This window comes from Anopheles bellator, chromosome 1 (assembly GCF_943735745.2).
Source record: "Anopheles bellator chromosome 1, idAnoBellAS_SP24_06.2, whole genome shotgun sequence".
Classification (NCBI taxonomy): Eukaryota; Metazoa; Arthropoda; class Insecta; order Diptera; family Culicidae; genus Anopheles; species Anopheles bellator.
In genome coordinates, this window is record NC_071285.1 from 5,429,494 (window position 1) to 5,450,801 (window position 21,308).

Below are 21,308 nucleotides of genomic sequence, written 5' to 3' on the forward strand. Positions count from 1 at the left end.
TTTGCGCAGGCCGAGCGTTTCCTGGACGTAACGACCTGCGCGGATCCTGCAGAGATACCTGTCTCCGTGGATCGCGTGCTACGCCGGTCGTGCCGCAAAAAGTGTGACTGGTGTCAATTAATTTTGATTTATTACGCTACGCGTCGTTGGCTGACGCGTCCCGGAGGTCTTTTTTGGAGGAACCCTAACCCGCCGCGTAAATAGTGGTTATCGAAATGAGATTTAAATATTTTCGGTTGTTCCCACCCGTTGAGCAAATGACTCCCAACTTCGTGACTTGTCGGGTGGAGTGTGCGAAACCTTCTGGGTTACGCTACCCAATCCAATAATAACGAGGCGTTTAAGTAATGACCGTCATCATCAACCCAAAACCCGATCGACGTTTGGCGGACCACCGCAAAAAATGTGCTTTAATTTGATACTTAGTCGTGCTTCCTTCTTGATCTGTCTCAGGCTCAGACGGCTTGGTCATTACGGTTTCGTTGGCTCGTCTCGTCCCGAATCACGATCGTGGCGGATCGCGAGCGACATAATCAAAACAGCGGTGCCTTAGCGTCCTTTTTTTGCGCAAGCAAACGGCCAGAGGCTTTGATGAGGCGGCGCGAAAGACCGAAGCAATGTTTACAGACCGCTTACTCGCGCCGCGCACCCCATCTGTCAAATCGTAATCGTTTTCGGCGGACGGACGGCTCAGCTCGCCGGCCAACTGATTGCAGATTTGTGCATATTTGCAATTTTCGTGTGCCGTAGCGCCAGCCAGACAGTTTGTTTGCGTGCCCCCAGAGCTCAAGAGGCGCACGACGGAATGGGCGAAGCACAAATGATCGTGCAAATTCCGATCATCGACAAGGCTCATCTCAGCCAGTCGTTTGAGACGCTGGTGTATTTCCTCATTTGACTTCCAAATCTGGGCGAACTGAACAAGCGAGCGCGTTTTATTGGGCATTTGACGATGGCGTGCCAAATGGTGGTGATTTTTTTAATTTTCGGCCAACTTTATGATCTACGACGGGGATCAGATGGATCATCATTAGCTGGCGGCGGAAGAAATCATACTTTGTGCGCAACAAATCGTGCATTTGTACGAACAAACTGGCCGTTTACGGGGCGGAACGTTGGAATAAATTTGAACCAAGCCGTCGCACTAATCTCCGCTCGAACGATCGTGCGCTGATTGAAAGTGAAAATTTGTAGAGCTTTTCGTGCGTCGTGTGCGGGGGCCACTAATCTGTACCACCTTCGCGCCCGACACCGATGCATCCCACGGGTCGAGGTGCAACGGAAGAAAAACGGCTCAAAACTGCCTGGGAGAACCCGCAGACGCCCGCGCGCACGCGCGTTGGTAATGAAAATTTACGGCACGATAAATTCCGAAAGTGTAAAATGGCTCTCGCCGCCGTCGCCGTCGGACAACCCCGCGAAAATAGTGCATTCCCTCTTTTTCTTCTTCCGTCACTTATAAACGGGGCCCGAAAAAGATTTACGAAAAACACTTAAACGGAGCGATGCGCCGTTCTCTTGATGCGAGAGCGACTTGATTTTCGGCGCGTGCGCGTGTCATGCCCAAATAGGACCGGTGGGGGCTTTCGCGAAGACAGAGCTCTACGCCTCCGAGAAAGCTGGCCCCCGAAATGTGTGTGGGGTGCCCAACCGACCAAATGTGTCAAATGTGACAACTCTTCGCGAAGGCCAACCTCGTACGCCGTCCGAAGGAATCGCGATCACGGGTTCGGCCATCTGGTTCGATCGGCTGTGGAATAGGGTCTAATCGAGCGCTCGAGGGGTCACAAAGGGTCTTGCCAATTGGCGTCGCTATTGAGTCAACGCCAGACCGGGGTATCATAACTCTTTCAAAATGGCCTGACAGCAGATAGCCTTTGAGATCGCGCCGTCTTTTGGGCCGGTTCCTGCGGGTGGTCGAAATCCAGCGGATTTTTTTTTGGCGGGTGTCGCTTTTATGTACTGCGCTAATCAAGTGGCGGATTGTTATGGCTTTTTTCGGTTCGGTCAGAGGTTATCCGCGTTAAATGGGAGATTACTGTAAACACACCAACAGTATCGCGCAAACAGAGGAGTCCACTTCCCGTGAGCTACACCGCTGGGGTGGTTCAAAAAGTCTATAGGAAACCAAAAAATTACCAAACTTAGTCAAAGGGCTCCTCAGATCGCCGACTGAAAGTTTGGAACGTAAATTAACTTTATCGGAACTTTCACACCGGTTGCCAAGCGGGGGCGAAAGGCAACAGAAAGGTAATTCGCCCTGTCGTTCAGGAGGAAACAATTAGACACCTTGGGTAGTTAAAAACTAATCGAAGACTACTCAATGGAGGTTTTTTTTCTGTATCGCAAGCATGCAAAATAATTTTAACTGCTTGTAATACAAACACAAAATCATGGTGAAACTATTTTAATTTTCGCACCAAAAATTCAATGTCTCTTGAACTTCCAAATATAAACCATTCGCAAGATTCACCTGATTTGGGCCGAAAGGATTGGTTTCGATTAATCAACCTTCCAGGGAGAGGAAGAGGGGAGGGAGGGCCAAGCCTTCATCAAAGTTAGTTAAATGTAGAAAAAATGTCAAAAGACCCTAGGTTAGCCACCAGTTAATACTCCAAAAACTCCATTGTCGTCCCAGAGAACCTGATCAAGTCCAATACAAAACCCACTCGAGCGTGATCCTCTTCCAGCATGACCTTTTGAACCGCCCATCATCGGTCGGAGCCGAGAGCGCTTTTGTTGTTTAATTTACTTTTGAACGACAGGCGAATTTAGTCATTTTCACTGTGTGTCGCAATACGTCCGGCCAAAGATGTGACGACCCGGAACGCAGCAGCTCGGCGGGCCGGAGGACGCGTAAAGAAAGTGTCTACACGAGATTGTCAGCCTGTGCCATAACGATCTGTTGTCGGCTACGTGGGCCCATTCAGGCGAACGTAATCGAAGACGGCGGAGGCTGGCTGGTATAATCCGCCATGATGCCGAAGCCTACTTAACCGAACACTTTAGCGCAGGGCAACGCTCGTAAATAAGGATATGCAGCGGCGGCTGAGAGGCTGGCCCAGCAGAGTGCTGCTGCAGGTACGGCCACTCGAAAAGGCCGCCACAAAATTGGCACAAGGTCACCGTCATATCGACACACATCGCGGGCGCGGGCCAATCTTTGGGCAAACATTTTCGGAATCTCGTCCGGCGGGGCGCGGGGTGTGAAAACAAAATGCCGTCTCGCGGTGCACATTATCGCAAATCGGCACATTTTTCTTGGAAGTGCCCCCTGCACTCACTGATTGCTAATTTTTATTGTCTCGCGTGACTCAGGAAATCCGGGGAACCGGGATCCGGGGTAAGCACCTACTAGCCCCCCCACGGTATGATCTACGACATAACAGCAACGGAGGTTACAGAAGGTTCTACGACAAGGAGACGACCCCATCCGATTGACCCGGGTCGCGGCTGATAAGCCAGTGATCAGCAGTAAGCGGATGGGCTACTGGGTGGTTGTTTTCGAACAGAAGCATAGGGTTAGAATCTGTAGCGTATGGGTTGATAAAGACACCAGACAAAGAGTTGTCCTGCCTCCTGATGAATGTTGAAACTCGGCGTGTTGCAGTAGAAAATGACTAAATGTCAAACTCAATCATCCTCGCAGCCATCAAGTTGGCGACGCACCCTGCTTCATTTACAGCCTTCGTCTTTCATCTGCTTCGCTTTGGTGGCTTCTGCTGGGAGTCATCCTTAGGTGAGTCACACATCGCAGTGACCATTGTGCCAATCAGTCCGCCATCCACGAAACCTGAACTTCGCCATCGTCGCCGTTTTGGGTGCTTTTGTGTCGGGAGTTCTGTTTTCCTCCGATTCCGTTCGTCCGCGGAACCAGTTTCTCTGTGGGCTGCGTGTTTGACGTAAGCGCGCGTAAACTTCAAGCCCACGTAAGCTTTTGCATCTTTTTGTTGGCCCGAAGGAACGCTGGAGATCCGCACGGGGGTTCTGCTGCCACAATATGACCCGCAGGGGAGGTACAGCGTCTAAAGTAGATCAATCATAATTATGGAACTGTGGCGGTGTGTCAATTGTTGCTCGGCACCACCAGATAATCTTCAGCCGTGCCCGGGCGTTCAGGCTTTGGCTACAACAACCTGTTTTGATGGCCCCCGGCGGGCCAGTTCGGCGGATGTGGCGTAGTTTCTCTAATAAAGCCACCCGTAGCCTTAACGCGGCCGTGGCGATCAAGATATTGCGTTCTTATTAGATTCCGGCCTGGTTTTCGGTGGGGGCAGCTGTTTAGACAACTGTCCATTGTGTTCGTGTCTCAATGTAATGTGCGATAGTTGTGTGGTTCCACACTATTCAAACATCACCGCTGCGGTCCCCCAGCTGGACATTCGCTCCCAACCGACAGCGCGTTTATTTTAGTCCCGTCTCGGGGATCCCGTCTAAATTAAGAGCCAGCGTGTTGGACAGTATGTTTACATTCGTAGCATGTTCCACCTGTTCGCGAAGGAGTATGGCGGGGGTTCGAAGACCTCTCTCGACCGGCCGCTGATGGATCTTGATGCTCGAATCGGGCTCATCGGGGCGTGGACCCCGTGGCGGCCGCGGTCCATTACTACAAATGCTCGGCAGGAATCGCAAGAATTCGCCAACTCACACACCCTCCAGCGGCCACAGAGAAGACTGACCGGGCCGCGGTGACTCGAAAGCAAATGTTTGCTCTACGTCAGGTCCGGGGCCTCCTGGAATGACTGAATGGCAAATATGTAACATTCCACTGGTTGCTGCTCGGTCAGTTGTTTGCTTTATTATTACGGCCACTGTGTGTGCACGGGGAGCTTACCTTTTAATCTCGGAGGCATTCACGTGAAGTGTTCTCCTCCGGGGTCGGCAAGGGTTCTGTGGGTTATGAAATCACGAATTACTAGTGACTAATTGTGGTGTGTTCGGTACGGTTACCCTTTTTGAGGCTCGCCCTTTTGAGGCCGAGCTCCAGTTTCCAGAGTCCCACCTTTCGATTCGTTGCGAACCCGATCAAGCTCTCCGGTGAATGAATCGAGCTGGTCCTCTCAGGTGCATTAGTCATGGTTCTGTGGACCCCACCGTCTAGAACCCACGTCGGGCGCGTTCGCTCTATTGTCGCGATCGATACCATCCAATGGCTGGAAGTGGGGGCCATAATCGGTTGGCAATGGTGTCTAGGGGTGCGTTTCGTTGATTGTTGCTCGATTGACCGGGACGGAACCGAAGGCTGTTTGAGGCAACCCGTGGCGCTCTGTCACATCCTGTTCGATCGTGCAGCAAGGCCTTGGCCAACAACACAGGCGCGTAGGTGTCGAGGCGAGATACACAGTGCGCTCTCGGCGCTGTGTATTTCCATTCCGACCACGATGGAATTGTGATTTGTTCAACCGAAAACAGTGCTTTTGACAGATTGGAACTCTCAGTCGCACGCACACGCGCATCCATGAGTGATCATCCGAGAGCGATTATTTCATCTTCTTCTCGTTCGACAGTGTGTCGTAGGACAGCCAGAACCGTGCGCTTCCGTGTGGACATTATTCATCCGGTGTAAAGTATCGTAAAGTGTCGGATCAAATCATCGGCAACTAACGACGTGCCAGCGGGGGTCCTCCAGAGTCCGATCGCGGTGGTGAAAGTGAGAAAGTCGGTGCCGGGGTCGCTTGCCCTCTCTGTCTCGCTCTCTCGATGATGGGCCCGGAGCGCTTACGAGTGGGACAGTGTTTAGCAATCGGATGACAGCAGCCCGAGCACCTGCGCCTGTGTATGTGCGAGTAGTTCCAAGAATAGTGCCAAACGTTGTCGAACCACGCCATCGCCATGATGGCCGATCTGCCGGATGATGTCAGGCGGCTGCACGCGGACGTCGAGCGGGTGGTGATGCGCAACCGTGTGATCGACCTGGACAAGAACCGCATCAAGTGCCGCAACCGGAACCGTATCTGGCCACGGCCATCCAGTTTTCTGAGCTTCTTCAAGCAATCGCTCGGTTCGTCGAGCTCGGCCTCGTCCTCCAGCATACTGACCAGTGGTGGTGCCGACGCTGATGCTGCGGATGGCCCCGGTTCGTCCAGCGATCGGGCCGCTTCGCAGCCACCGTCCGATCGTCCGCCGCAGCAAAAGCTGGACCTCAACATGATCCGCAAGCTGGAGGAGGAGATCTACAAGCGTGGCCGCGAGCAGCGACCACCGGACGAGGAGGCGAAAGACTTCCACGAGTTCTACTTCAACCACGGTGGCTGTGGCCGTCCTGGGCACCGCCCGGGATCGGAGCGCAAGACGTTCACGGGAACCGATACGAGTGCCTTCAACGGGACCGATCACCGTGCGGTCCTGCTGGTCGATCCGAGCTCCCTGGAGCCTTTGCTGCTGAAGCGACCGCTCAGCGCGGACGAGTCACAGCTAATACCGCCGACGCCGCCTCCACCGCTACCACCGACCCAGCAGCAGCAGGAGGGTCCGAAATCGATCATCATCGTCGACAACAGCCGGTACTACCCGGTGCTGATGCGGTACGACATCAACGCGGACCAGATCGAGCGCCAGCGGGAACAGCAGCTGCAGTTCCGCCGCCAGCGGTCCGAAAAGCTTAAAATAGACACCGGTGCCCCGAAAAGCTATCGGCCACCGGCCCCGCCACCACCACCACCACCGCCTCTAGTCAGATCCGCCGCCGCGAATCTCTTTCAGCGCTTCCTGCAGCAACGGCGCAGTCTAAATCTCTCGGTGCGCCGTAAGAACCGTAGCGGCGGCGGCGCAGGTGGGCGATGCCCACCGGCCGAGTGTCCCCATTTGCCACCGCCACCACCGGAACACCTCGTGGTCCGCCGGCGTCCTCCCGTGGGCTATGGTGGCGATCGGAGGCGATCGACGGAGCCGAACAAGCTGAAGTTCGAGTACCTGAAGCGGCTGGCCCGATACGACCCACCCAAGCCGGGCCACGGATTTCAGCCGGGGCGGCAGCGAGTGGTTAGCGAACCGGATCTGGTATCGCGGCAGAACTGGAAGAGTGACGGCTTCGTGCAGCACCTGCGGCGTTACCGACGCGGTGGCGGCAAGGCCCTGCACTGGAGCACCGGTGACCTGGCCGGCCTTGGCCGGATGGTCGAGAGTGGCAGAAACTTTGAAAACATTTTTGACAGCACCAGCGATCACCTGTCGGCCCGGTTGTCTGCCACTGCCGCCGTCACCGCCCAAGTGACGTCCAGCTCGAGCTCCTCGTCGGTACCCCTGTCGACGGGCGGTTCCGGATCGACGATCTCCTCCACGGCAACCACCTCCACGACGGGGAGTAGTTCCTCCGGCCAGCAGCAGCGTGTTCTGCAGCGCCGCCTAATGGCCGCACTCGGTGGTAGGCATCAGGGTGCCAACAAGCCACCCATTTCGGCCCAGTCTGCCACTTCACTGGCGGCCGGCTCCGGCTCAGGTTCCGGCCCTGGCATCTTGCGAAAGAAGTCCTCCTCGTTCCGTGGGGTCCTACGACGCAGCAACACTCCGGATGTCGTCAACACGTGGGTGTACCGCAAAAGGTAAACACGAGCGACCCCTTCTTCACGAGCATCGGACGGGATGGACTTTCGATGTCACTCGCACGGGAAGCCGTTTCATCAAAACGTCAGTCAGATGGCGCAACGCGACCAATCACGAATATGTTCTGACCTCCATTTTTTGACAGAAGCGTTACGTCCGGAGGTCGGGCAGAGAACGTCGGTGTTAAGGGTTGCAGGCCGTTATGAGCGCGCTACGGCGTGTCGTGAGCTCATCACCGGTCGACGGCCACTCTCGTGTTCCGTCATTCGGGGAAGTGCAGCAGCACCAGCAGCCGCAGCATCGATTATGTCACAACGCGTTCTTGTGGCGACGCGACGCAACCCCCGACCGATCGACGGTGATGATCGGTCGTAAATGTGGGTCGTGGACGTCTCGATGGTCGGTCCTCTCTCGCGCGGCAGTTTACGAAAGTTAAGAAACAAATCTTAGACACTCTGATCCGATTTGGATACACTGCTGCTGCTGCGGCTTGCTTGAAGCTGAGTTCTAAAAAGACGTGGCCAACGGGCGAAAGGGGTCGGCTTCGTATCGGCACACCAGCCAGATTGTTTTAGCGTTTTTCAGTGGGGGTCCTATGCCCCAACCATTCGTCCGGATCATGGCGACAAGTTCCCTACCTACTCAGCTACTGCTGGCTGGTTGGCTGGCTGACTGACTGGAGGGACCTCTGTGGGCGCTGGACGTGTCTGCGACCGACATTCGAGGCTGCTCTTCCCACGGGTTTTACGCGGGCGCGCAAAACGTGCCCCAATGGAAAAAGAAGGGCTGGCGTGGCGTGCAAAAACATAACCCGCCTGCTACCCGAGACACTCCTGTCGAGCAGGCACGCAGGAGGGCTTGGTTGTGGGCTGAAATCTTGGCCACCGTTGCCGCGACCATTCACCGGATCGGCGGCAGCAGGGACCGTGCCCTGTCGTCTTCGAATCGTCCCGGAGACACTTGTTCTGCGATCCGTCCGGTCACTCCTGTGGAGCCATCCCGAGCCTAACCACATTCCTTTCAGACACAACGGCAAGTTAGCGTTGCGAGTTCTCAAATTTCCGCACTTGAGTTCTCTTTCACATTCTGGCGAGCGGCCATGTTGGGCCGTGGACGTGCGTTTGTCCGGCAGGGACCTTATCAGACCCAGTTAATCGGAGGCAACACCACACAGAGCGGGCTCCCTCTCTCTTTGCTTCGCTTGCAGAAAGTGCCGCGAACTCGGCCGGCCGCGAATAATAAACATCGCGCGCAATAGAAATCCGAAACCTTCCGCGGGCTCTGATATTCCAGCCGGATCGCGAGAAGGCCATGATGCGCTACGTAGCGCGGCCCGACACCTGGACCGCGATGAGCCACTCGGGGACCGGAAACACGGTCACCGAGTGTCCGTGGCGCCCTCTGGCGCTCTGACAAGTATCAACGATGGACCGCATTTGGAAAGGCAATTTCATTGGGTTCGTCCAGTTTTGGGGCGTCGATGAGGTCCCGATTTTATCGCCCTCGCCTGGCGCTGAAAGCCTTAATTTATTGACCGCGACTACTACCCTTAGGGTGTCCGCGGGATCGCGTGGGCCACGGCATGGCGTGAAATTTAATCCAGAGAAACGAAGTTTTTAACACCGCAAAACCGGGCAATTAGTCCCGCCCGGCCAGCCAGTGAACGGGTATAACGGGTATTTTATGGACCGTAGATCGTGGTTCCCCCTATTTCGGCAACACGACGATCATCGCACGCCACGGTCGCCAAGTGGGTGCTGCTGCAGAGTCCAAGGCCAGATTGGCTCGGCGGTGGCGTTGACGTCGTCGTGACCTCTCTCTGTTTCTTATCGATCAATGGTGCAAAAAAAAGGTGCTAGACATCGACGACGCTCCGGTTTACGATCCATGCTACGGTTTCTTCCTCGGCGGGGGGGCATGACCGATAAGTGACTGGCGGGCCTATGACACACCAGCCTTCAACGGGAACCAACCCAAAGCGCGCCCACAGCACTAATTAGGCTCCCCTGTTTTACTTCTCTTCCTCTTGCGCAGCTACGATGGTTCCGGAAACGGTCTAGGAGAGCCCCCGTACCACCGGGGGCACGGTAGCCCGCACGCGTCGCCCTCGCGCTACTCCTACAACAACACTGCCAAGGGTGGCCCGCTCCTGCAGCATTGGCGCACGTCGAGTGCCGGTGCGTCGGACTTCAAACGCAACTCACGTCTCCGGAGTTCGGCCAACGCAGCCCTCGCCGCTGCTGGAGGCTCCCACGGCCATCAGCAGCAGCACCAGCACCACCACCACCACCAGCACCATCATCACAGCGGCGGCAACATGGGTGATCTGAATGTACCGCGTGGCCACTCGCCCCACTTCAGCCCATCGCGGCAGACGAGTAAGTATTTGTTGGGTGCCCGCATTCCTCGCCACTGCCCGAAGGTACACCTGATCTGATTTGCATTCTAGCTAGCGGTCCATTCTGGGTGGTGCTGAGAGCCTTTTTATGCAAACGCTGGGCCGATTGGAATTGGAACTGCCTTCAATCCCAGGGCCCAATCCCAGAATTACAAACGCGTACGGATATAGATTAAAGGCGTGCTCTGCTGCGCCTGTCTGGCCAAGTGAATGTTTGAGTTTTCAAATCTATGAGGCCTAGAACTAGCCCCGCCAGGGGCAAGTTCTCGCCAAGGTATCCGTTTGTTTCTGGATTCATGTACAGAATGACCTCACCTCACAAAGCCTCAGAATCAGTTCCAATTCAATTTGCCACGATACTTGGTCCTTCATGGATCGTTCAATATCTTTTCCATCTCAGAAATGGACCCCAGCGTCTTAAAGAATTCCAAACCGTCTCCAGCTGACCTCAGACCTAACTTCGAGGCACGCACTCAACGATATTAATAATTGTCATTAAAAATATAAGGAAACATTGGAAACGCGGAGCGAGTGTCACCGAGGCAACGGCTACTCAAAGTCTGTTGGGGGCCACCACCGAGGCCACCGTATGCGTCTTCTCATTTGCATACGAGACTCCGGCAGGCGAGCCTGCTGCTGCGGGAAGTCTATCTAATGCCCCTTTATCTGCTATCGCTGCGAAAACTTTCATTAGCCAGGCGGCACCTTGGTGCCATGTTTGACGCGTGTTTACTCGCCTACGGTCACTCGCCGCAGCCCAGGGCCCAGGGCCAAAGTGCGTCGGCCAGCAAGCAATTAAGGGCAATCGCTTGCCGTTTGGCTGCGATTCGCGAAAGGTGTCTTGGATAAAAAGGAGACAGCTCCCACCCCCTGCGGGAGAAGTCATATGGGGCCAGTTTACCTCGTGTGTGTCCGCGCGCGGACCTGGCTGTTGCAATAATTAATCTTGCGCACCTCGTGCGCACTCTCTCGGTCCTCGGCCTCCTGGTCTTTGGAGACCCGGTATCGACGTAACAGACGGTGGCTCCATTTTTCATTCGCCCCCGGCTCGAACTCGATCGAACGATCGCGCCTCCCCCCGTAGGCCGTGTCACTTACTCTTCTCCTTTGTCCTTTGTCCCGCAGCGCAAACGGGCGATACGCAGACGCTGCACGTGCACCTGCCGAACCAGGGCTTCCGGATGATCCGGTTCGACGAGGCGTCGGACGTGCGGCAGATCATCAACCTGATCGTGGGCTGGATGTCGCCGGGCCACAAGACCAACCCGCAGAGCTACGCGCTCCGGCTGCGCCACATGCTTACCAAAGAGGTCCTCTGGATGCCGCCGGACACGTCGATGTCGCAGGTGATGGCCCACATCTACAACCCGTCCTGCAGCAACGCGGACTGCCCGAACGTGGACAAGAGCACGATCGCGAAGCGGATGCAGCAGAAGGCGAGCGGGGCGGTCGGGCACGCGAACAGCGTGTGGAAGGCGGAGCTGCGCGTCCGGTACATCCCGAAGAGCTTGCGCGAGCTGTACGAGAAGGACCGCACCACGTGCCACTTCTACTTCGACCAGGTCAAGCAGGACTACATCCAGTCGAACGTGCCGCACATCGACCCGGACACGGCGGTCCAGCTGTGCTGCCTCGGCATCCGGCACTACTACAAAGACACTAACCATACCTCGAGCGACCGGAAGCAGCATCTCGACTACATCGAGAAGGAGATGGGCTTCGGCAACTTTCTACCGAAAACTGTGATAGATACGATTAAACAGAAGAATCTGAAGAAGCAGATCCAGGCCGGCTACAAGAAGGTGTACGGCTACACGGAGATGGAGTACATGCTCAAGTTCTTCGATCTCCTCCGCACGCAGTACACGTTCGACCAGGAGCAGTTCAACGTGCAGCTGAGCAGCGGGTGGAACATTCGCGTCGATCTCATCATCGGCCCGCACGTGGGCCTCTCGTACTCGGTGAACCCGCAGGCACCGCCGACGAAGGTGACCGACTTCGAGAGCATCGAGCGGATCACCACCAGCGTGCTGGCGACGTCGCTGACGAAGAGCGCGGCGGACCAGTCGAAGGCAGGACGGGATCAGCCGGATCTGACGAGTTCGTGCGGGGCGGCTAGCAGCAGTGCCTCGTCCGGGAGCGAGTCCGGCAGCCGGAAGGACGGGGGCCCCAGCAAGCGAACGGCCGGAGCGGGTGCGCAGTGCGCTTGCGGTGAGATCAAGACGCAGCTGCGGATCCGCGTGGCCGGCAACAGCGAAGACCTGGCGATCACCTGTGATGGTATTAAGACTTCCGAGAGCATAGCGGATCTAGTCGATGGTTACTGTAGGTTGTTCAACAACAACGACGCCAGCCTGTGGGACCGTAGCGCCGCCGTCATACCAAAGGCCGTGGGGTCCACCCCGACCGGGAGTGCTACGAATTCGCTCGAGAAGAGCCAGCTCAAGCGCAGCCTCACGGAGTCACAAACGGCGCCGTCGCCGATGGGCGGAGAGTCCGGCTCCGGCAACACCCGCTCGAGCACGGACCGATTGAACGGCGGAGGGGCCAGCAGTGGTGAGGACGCACAGACTCAGGGCCCGGCCGGCGGTGGCGGTGGCGGTGGCGGCAGTGGGCAACAACCGAAACCGACGCTCAACGAGGACTACGCCGAGTTGGGGCTGTGCGACGACGAGGGCGACTACTCGACACCGGCCGCCCGGGATTACGAGCTCGATCGGACGCAGATCACACTGAACGACATCATCGGTGTGGGCCAGTTCGGGGACGTGCACATCGGAACGTGCCGGTTGCCGAAGCAGTCGACGCTGGTCAGCAAACTGAACCAATCGCTGACGGCCGAGTTCGACGAGTACTCGCAGCTGGTGATGGACAGCGGGAATGCCGAGGCACAGAAGACGGGCATCATACAGGTGGCGGTTAAGACGTGCAAACCGGACGCGGACACTACGACGTCGGAGAAGTTCCTGCAGGAAGCATGTAAGATACTGGGGGAGGGTGTCACGGTGCGATTCGTCATTTTTTTAACCCGTCTTTTGTTTACTTTCTAGATATTATGAAAAAGTTTGAGCACCCGCACATTATCAAGCTGATCGGAATCTCCAGCGGTCCACCGATTTGGATCGTGATGGAGTTGGCGCGTCACGGCGAGCTGCGGGCGTATCTGAAGAAGAACGGTTCCAAGTAAGTAACCTGGCAGCGTTGTCGTCTTCACTGCTTCGGTTGCTCCGCCGGAACGGAATCCTTTGGCAACGCTTGTTTCTTCGGAAGCTTCGAAGTGGGAAGCGTTGCACGGAGATAGCCGCCGGGGCCGGCCTGATGGATGCGGTACCGCATCCTTTGGCCAGCGACCGGCAGCGGTGTGTGGTTAATCCTGCTGCGGTACAGTGTGCCCAAGTTCAGGCCGGTCATCCGCTCGAACTGCTCCCCGTAGGCCCACACGAAGATATCTTGCGGTTCGAAGGGCTTCCGTTTGCGGTTGCGCACTGGATCGGTGATTGACTGGCACTGGGACTTTTGTGGCCGATATGTTTGGGACATTTTGGCACCGTTCTCACTCACCGTGTGTTTTCTTCCGTAGGATGAAGCTGGGAACTCTTCTGCTGTACTCGTACCAGCTGTCGACGGCGCTCAGCTATCTGGAATCGAAAAAGTTCGTTCACCGCGATATCGCCGCACGCAACGTGCTCGTTAGCTCACCGACGTGTATTAAGGTTGGTGCCACCGTTCGAAATTTAATTTTAACGAAAATTTGGTCAAAGAGGCTTCCAAGAGCAGTTTGGTTCACGAAATGAGTGTTGCCGACGTCGAAAATGCGCTAAGATCGATGGCTACTGCGTCGTGTACATGGTTTGTTAAGTTAATAATTTGGACCAATCGCGGCTGTCCATGAATGGGCGGAGCCGTTTATAAGAGCAGATTGTAGAACGAAACGATAGATTTTTGTGTATTATCAACGTTATGTGAATTAATTATTAACCGTTCATTGTTGACTGTGGCACTATATTCGCAGCTTGCCGATTTTGGACTCTCAAGATGGGTTGAAGACCAGTCTTACTACACTTCCACCAAAGGGATGCTTCCGATCAAGTGGATGGCACCGGAATCGATCAACTTTCGGCGCTTTACGACGGCCAGCGATGTGTGGATGTTTGGTAGGAATTCCCTGCGCCAACGCTCACCGCCATCCCTGTCTCTAACACTCTCCTTTCGCCACAGGTGTTTGCACGTGGGAGATTCTCATGCTGGGCGTGAAACCATTCCAGGGGGTGAAGAACTGCGATGTGATCGGAAAACTGGAGAACGGTGAACGTTTGCCGCTGCCGGCGAACTGTCCGCCACGCCTCTACTCGCTAATGTCCCAGTGCTGGTCACTGGAGCCGCACAAGCGACCCAACTTTAAAAACGTCAAGGAAACGCTCCAGTAAGTGGTGGTGAAGCAGTTGCGCCACGCTGCGCTTCGGAGTGCACAATAATCAGCGATTTTCGTTTGCAGCGAAATTCTGATGGAGGAACGCCACACTGACTGTGAGACGATGCGCCGCGAGAACCGTCGGGTGGCCGCAATGTCGTGGGGAGCCGGTGACGATATGGCACCACCGAAGCCGGCCCGAGGACCGACAATGGGTGGTGAGTTAGCGTTCGCCGATCGCCTGTTTTAGGTACACCCAATCCCGTCTAATGCTCGTATCTCCTTTCCAGCCGATGGTCCCCTTATGCCGAATGCACCGCAGACCTACATCGTTGCCCGCGACCCGACCGTCCTGGCGGCGCTGATGCGCGAGAACGAGCAGCGGGGCATCAACCCGTCGTCGTACACGACACCAGCCTCGGTATTTAACACCCTAGCCGTAGACCTTGACCCTAACGCACCAAGCAATACTGATAACGCCCAGGCAGCCAAAGAGCTCGCCGTCGCCAATCTTCCGCTGAAAACCGTTCCCCTGCCCGTAACCGAGCTGAACAAGCTCGATCCCACCATCGAGGAGTCGATCGCGGTAGAAGTGGACACTTACGTTGCCGCTCCACTGCCATCCTCCTCGTTGGCTCCGCTCGACGAGTGGAGCAGGAGTGAAGACCCGTACGGTGGTGGTGGTGGTTGTGGTGCCACCGCCACCGGCGGGGAGGAACTCCAGAGCGCCGATGCTTTGGATCGCTACAAAAATCCGCAGGACATTCTGGTCCTTTCCGCTAACAATAATCTCATTTCGATGTCGCAAAGCTCGTCCTTCGCTACGCAGCAACCGCCGGCCACCGCTACCGGTGGGCCAGTGCTTCCTCCCTCCCTTTCATCTTCGCCCATCTCGTCGGTAACCGGCGGTTCCATGGTAGGGGGGTCCCATCATCCATCCCACCACCAACACCACCACCATCATCACGTTCCCCCGCAGTCGCAACCGGGTGCCGTGGCGTACCCGGTGCCGTGTGAAATCATCAACGCACTCACCCAGCAAACCCACTCGATCGAGCCGACCTATAAGGCCATCCAGCAGAAGCAAGCTCAGTGTTCCGCCACGGCCGCCGCGACGAACCTTAATCCGCAGTTGATGAACAATAATTTCATGCATTCGAACGCCCAGCAGCAACACCAGACGCAACAGCCGTACTACCCGCAGGGCAACGCGATCGTCACCTACCAGCAGTACCATGCGCAGCAGCAGCAAGCGCTCGCCGCCGAGCAGTACTACCAGCAGCAGCAGTACGCCCTGCAACAGCAGGCCGCCAATTATTCACCGTACGGTTGTGCCCCCGGCGCTGGCGGGATGAGCGGTCCGTCGTATCCCTCGCCGGCGTACGTTAAGTCTCCGCAACAGGAGGAGTCGCAACCGGGCGGTGCCAAGTCACGCAGTCTCGAGCGAAACGTGGGCCAGAACATTGTGTCCGCGTACGCCGCCCGTATCAACTCGCTGGAGCGCACTCGCCAAATGAGCATGGAGTACGGTGGTGGCGGTTCCGGTGGCGGCGGATCGGCCAAAGCCATGCGTTCCAACTCGCTCACGCGCCAGTACAGTGGAGGAACTCAGTCCGATCTCTATCCGGGCGTTGGGCATGGGGTTCGATCTGCCAGCCTGGAGCGGGGAGCACCTGGTCCGCCCGGAAGCTACATGGCTCGCATGGGAAGCCTGGAGCGCAATCAGCACCAGCAGCAGCAGCAGCAGCAACAGCAGCAGTCGCCGCAATCGATCTTCCTGAACTCGATCAAGGGCGGCAGCTTGGAGCGCAATCAGTCGGCCGCGATCGTGAGCGATATGATGAGTGGCAAGATGGCGTACAAGGGTGGCAGCCTGGAGCGCAACCAGCACATCCTGATGAGCCGGGGCGGCGGAGGGAGCCTGGAGCGCAACATGCCGTTCCAGAACTACCGCAGCCCGGTGGCGGCCGCCCCGAAGGAACAGGAACCGTTTCAGGAGGAAATTTACGATTTCGGCGGAGTGAACGTAAAGTCTTGCGCATCGATCGCGCTAAAGAAGAGCGTCGAGAAGGGCATGCTGCCACCCAGCTCGTTGGCCGTTTCGCCAGGTCTACCGACGGGCGGGGCCAATTTTGCCCTACCGCCACCCTACAGTTCCGCTAGCAAGCAACAACAGGGAACACCGCAGAGGGCTCACTGGGGTGTGCCGGCTGGCATCCATCAGCAGCAACAACAAATGTACGCACAGCAACCGCACCCGGGAAGCGGCATGCTGTTGTCGCAGGGTCAGGCTGGTCCCTCGGGCCCCATTATAGGCATTGCGTCCTCGCAGCAGGTACAGATCCCGATGAAGATCTCCCACAGCCAAACGATCGCTCAACAAGCGCAACCAGTGCTTGGTCCGCAAACCGTGCAGATGGTCAGCTCGATCGCACAGCCTCCGGTTGGACATTCGGTGGCCGAACCGGCACCGACGGCCATGGGCCAGACTCAACAGCAGCAACCAGTGCAACAGGTGTCTAGGCCTTCAACTTCGTAGTGTTTTTTTTTTGTTGGTTCTCACTTACCACGAAAGAGAGAGAAATTCCCTTACTCTCACTCTGTCGCTGTTTTTGACTACTTTATTCGTTTGTCTTGGTTTCTTTAAGTTCCTCTCCTATCGTTGGGCCATGCATCGCGTTTTCGCGTCTTATTTGTTGTTCCTTCTTTAATCCCAATTCTTCCCTCAGTTCCTTTAGCGTGTTTTCTTTAAGTATCGATACTTTTCCATTTCCATTTTACTCATTTCACACTGTTATGTTGTACGTTTTTGTGGAACGGTGTGTACTGCAACGGTTCTGTGTGTGTTTGTTTTTCGTTTGTTGCGTATTTGGTCTTCAGTTTTTGTTCTCTCTCGCTCTCTCTTTCTCGCTCTTTATTTTCGGTTTGACGGCTAGCGACAATCCGTTTCTGGGGATCACACAGTGGTTCTCCCTTCTCTCGGTTGAGTTTACGTTTTTTCCATTCGAGTTTTCTCGTTTTCTCATTTTGTTGTAGCATGTCGAGTGTATTGGTTTTGTTTTGGTTTTTATCAGTATTCTTTGGTTGTTGATTACTTGGGTAGTCCTTAATACCTTGTTGCCACCAGTAGACCCCCTACTGTTTTCCTTGCCCTTTTTACTAACATTTTGCGAATCTTTTACTTTTACCACTGCGTAGATTCAGGAATCGCAACAGAACCTCGAGGAGAAGCTGCGTAAACAGCAACAGGAGAGCGAAATCGATTCCAAGTGGCTGCAGCAAGAGGAAAACAATCTGAAGAAGCGGCTCAGTCTGATCACGGCGGCCGCTGGCAATATGTCGCTCGAGCAGCAGTGCGGTGTAGCGGTTCCGCCGGACGGTGGGGGCACTCCTCCGGTTAATGGTGGCGGTTCGTCTTCGCTCTCCGGCAGCTACCATTCGCAGCAAAGTCCACACTTTTCACCTCAGAACACCATGTCCGGGCCGCAAAGTTTGGGTGACCACTATCCCACCACACCGAATACGACCGATTCGAGGTAAGGTTTCGCGTACGGGACGTGAGTGAGCGTGATACTTGTAAATTTAACGCTATTTCGGTCTTTTATTGCATCCATAGGCCACATACGCCCGGTTCCGGCGGAATGATCAAATCGAAAAGCTCATCGATGGAACGGTGCACTACGCCGCAGTCGGGCGACGAGAAGTTTGCGGTGAAGAAGGTGGAACCGACCAAGACGATGCCGCTCGATCGGACGAACGATATGGTGTACAACGCGACCACGAGCGTGGTCAAGTCGATTATGGCACTCAGCCAGGGCGTGGATAGAGCGCAGGCACCCGAGTATCTGAATCTAGTCCGCAACGTTGGCATCGAGCTGAGGGCACTGCTGGGAGCGGTCGACCAGCTGTCGACCAACTTTCCGGCGCAGTGTCACAAGTGAGTAGCACCGTTGAAGCTGCAGTTCGCCTGACAAAATATTAACCAATGTTCTCCGACGCGCAGGGAGGTGGAAATGGCGCACAAAGTATTATCCAAAGACATGCACGAACTGGTGACGGCCATGCGGCTGGCCCAACAGTACAGCGAGACAACGCTGGATGCCGATTACCGGAAGTATGGTTTGAGCAACGAAATCCGTCCGTCAATCCGGCCTCAACTCAATGGTTTCCTTCCACAGGAGCATGCTGGCAGCGGCCCACGTACTGGCGATGGATGCGAAAAATTTGCTCGACGTTGTCGACTCGATTCGCGTACGCTATCCGACCCTCTTCCAGCGGCAAACGAGCGTCCCGGGAAGTCCTACCCAGCGGCAGCACCAAGGTGGCACTTCCGCTACCGGCAACTCGACCACCACCGCGTATCCGTCCACCGTCCAGCCCGCGTTTGTCACCACCCAGCAGCATTCCTTCGACCACCAGTCGCTCCTGATGGGGCCCGGTGGCGAGTGCTACCAGAATCTGCAACCAAAGCATCAACTGCTGGCTCACAGCTCACCGCCAACATCACTCACACATTCCTACGAAGCGACTGCACCGTCGGCGACGACGGCCGCGCCGGCACTGGCGTACGGTGGTCAGCAGCAGAGCGGTATCTACGACAATGAGTGCATCATAAGCCAGCAGCCGGGTCCGCCGGGTCCGTCGGCCGGCCAGGAGGGCCGGTTGAAAAAACCGGTCATCGCGGCGAAACCACCGGCAGTCGTGGCGATGGCATCGGTAAAGCTGAAACCTGTCGCTGCCGCCGATCAATCCGCCGGCAGCACCGAGGGCTGCGAGATGTACTCCAACACTGGTGCCGTTCCGGTGACGGGACCACCCGTGGACATTAAGCTTCCCGATCCCGTCTCGTGCACGATCGTGCAGGAGAACCTGCTCGCCGCCAACAACCAGAAAGTGATGGCAACGAACAAACTGTGAAGTGTGACCGCCGCGGGTATGGGGTAAGAACTCGAGCGCATCGAGCGGGGACGCACTATGTTACCTTCACCGTAATCGGGGTATATTGTGGTATGATTTGTGTTCGGTTCCGTTTATGTACCGCGGGAGAAAGCGACATTTTTCTACTGTTTCACCTCCATATACTCATGTTCTTCTCGATTGTGTAGCCAATGAAAATTCGGAAAAACGAAAATAGCCAAAGTATAGAAACAGAGAACTGCGCGGGAGCCACGGAAAAACAAAAAAATAAGGCGCAGTGGACGAAACGAACTACATTCTAATCCGCTTGAAACGCACGGGCGCTTGGTTGTTAGAAGCTAAAGAGGACCGACAAGCTGTGGCTCGAAGTTTTCGATTCAGGGAGTGTGTCGCGAGAGAGAGAGAGAGAAAGATGAGAAGTGACACGGATTCCAGTTTGGTGGAACGATGGTAGGTCAAAATTATAATACAGAGTGGCAAATTAAACCATTAAAATACCATAACTATAAGCACAAAGTGGACGGACAAGGGAAAACAGACAGCAAGTTGTGTAGTATGGTTTTAAATAAAATTGAACAAAACAACTGTCAGCTAAACGGATCGAGCACTACAAAATCTGACGGCTTCGTGGTCGGCCGACCTCGGTTGGGTGTCGTATCGCTTGCAGACTGGTAGATAGATGTCTAATGAGGACCCACAGCCACTGTCTGGACCTCTGGCGGGTGTAAAGCAGGAATTGCAGAATCTAAAAGCCCCCAAAACACAACCACCAGCAGCAATACAATCGGTTACAGAAGCCGTCGGTTTGTTTCCCTATTTTTGAAACCCTTTCGCGTAGCCATGGGGCCATGGCTTTTCAGAGCCCAATCTGTCGGTCAATTTTATCAAACATTGTATCGTATAAAATGTGCCCTTCTTGGAGCAACGTTATGTTTTGCAAATGCTTTCAATTCCGACGCCGTGTAAGTAGTAGCTTCAGCTGCGTTTTCCCACCATTTTCGTTTGCTCTGTAACCAATTTTACACTAACTCGGTGTCGCTGGGGCTCACTTATACCTCACTTATTAAAAATCTGTACACAGAAGGACGCTAGACGCTTAAAATAATGCATTTACCATTTGTTCGCTATCGTCTGTAGCTTGTGGGGTCTCATGAATGATTTTGCTCCGTGTGTGTTTTTGGTTACCTATCCCGGCGCTGGTCACTCCCAATGTTAGCTTAAGATTGCTTTACGTGGCGTACATAGTCTGTGGCTTTTTTGTTATGCTGAAAATAAAGAAAAAGAAAAACAAATTCAAAATAGCGAACAGAAGCGCAAGAAACGCAGTATTCGCAATGTGCTTAGCTAACGCTTCGAAAGAGCTGCATAAAGCTGACCTCAACGTTGGGCAGCAGTAAGACAGAACCGGGGCACTGTACATAGTGAGGAAAGAGTAGCATAGGAAATGCGGTTCATCTATGCCCAGGTGCAACTTCATAGCTTCATGTCTGGGTGGTGGCAATCAATATCGGCAATAGATTAAAACATAATCCACCTCCCCATAAGATGCGATGCGAAATAACATAAATCAAAACTGAACTACGCAAGGGAGTAATGAACCAATAATTCGGAGATGCTGCTCCGTAACACAGTCTAACGTTCCAACCACCAACCAACCGATAAAAATGGACACACACTTATTACTGATGGCTACCGACTAACTTCTTACTACTCAACCAGCTCACTCCCCACCCATTTTTGTAGTTCGCTGATTGACCATTTTACTCGTAAATAAACCCTAATATTTATCAGCATAATTACTGACTTACTAACTGAACTTTAGATATATCCGCCTTAACCCGTGCTTTAAAAGTTAACCTACCTTCTAAGGGATCTTCTTATGGGTACATGATCGCACAGTGATCGCTCCGCTTTGTTCTTTGAACCTCTTCGGTCAATGACATTGAGCGTCTTCGCCGGTCTTCAGCGGATAATGCGGTGTACCGAGCGCAAGAAAAGCATGATAATGAGCCGTTCTTGTGGGGCGCTGCAATTGAGCCA

General features: G+C 54.9%; 1 protein-coding gene across 1 annotated transcript; it reads left to right on the plus strand.

The window, feature by feature from the left end:
* The first annotated feature begins 5,835 nt into the window (after window positions 1-5,835).
* Window positions 5,836-20,773, plus strand: LOC131208592 (uncharacterized). Its single transcript, XM_058201427.1, has 14 exons — window positions 5,836-7,541; window positions 9,577-9,920; window positions 11,066-12,919; window positions 12,991-13,123; window positions 13,521-13,653; window positions 13,953-14,094; window positions 14,159-14,363; window positions 14,436-14,569; window positions 14,642-14,772; window positions 15,520-16,866; window positions 17,550-17,887; window positions 17,968-18,288; window positions 18,355-18,465; window positions 18,530-20,773. Exons 1-14 carry the CDS (start codon window positions 5,836-5,838, stop codon window positions 19,266-19,268), a joined length of 7,638 nt encoding a protein of 2,545 aa, XP_058057410.1. The 3' UTR covers window positions 19,269-20,773.
* Window positions 20,774-21,308: the final 535 nt, after the last annotated feature.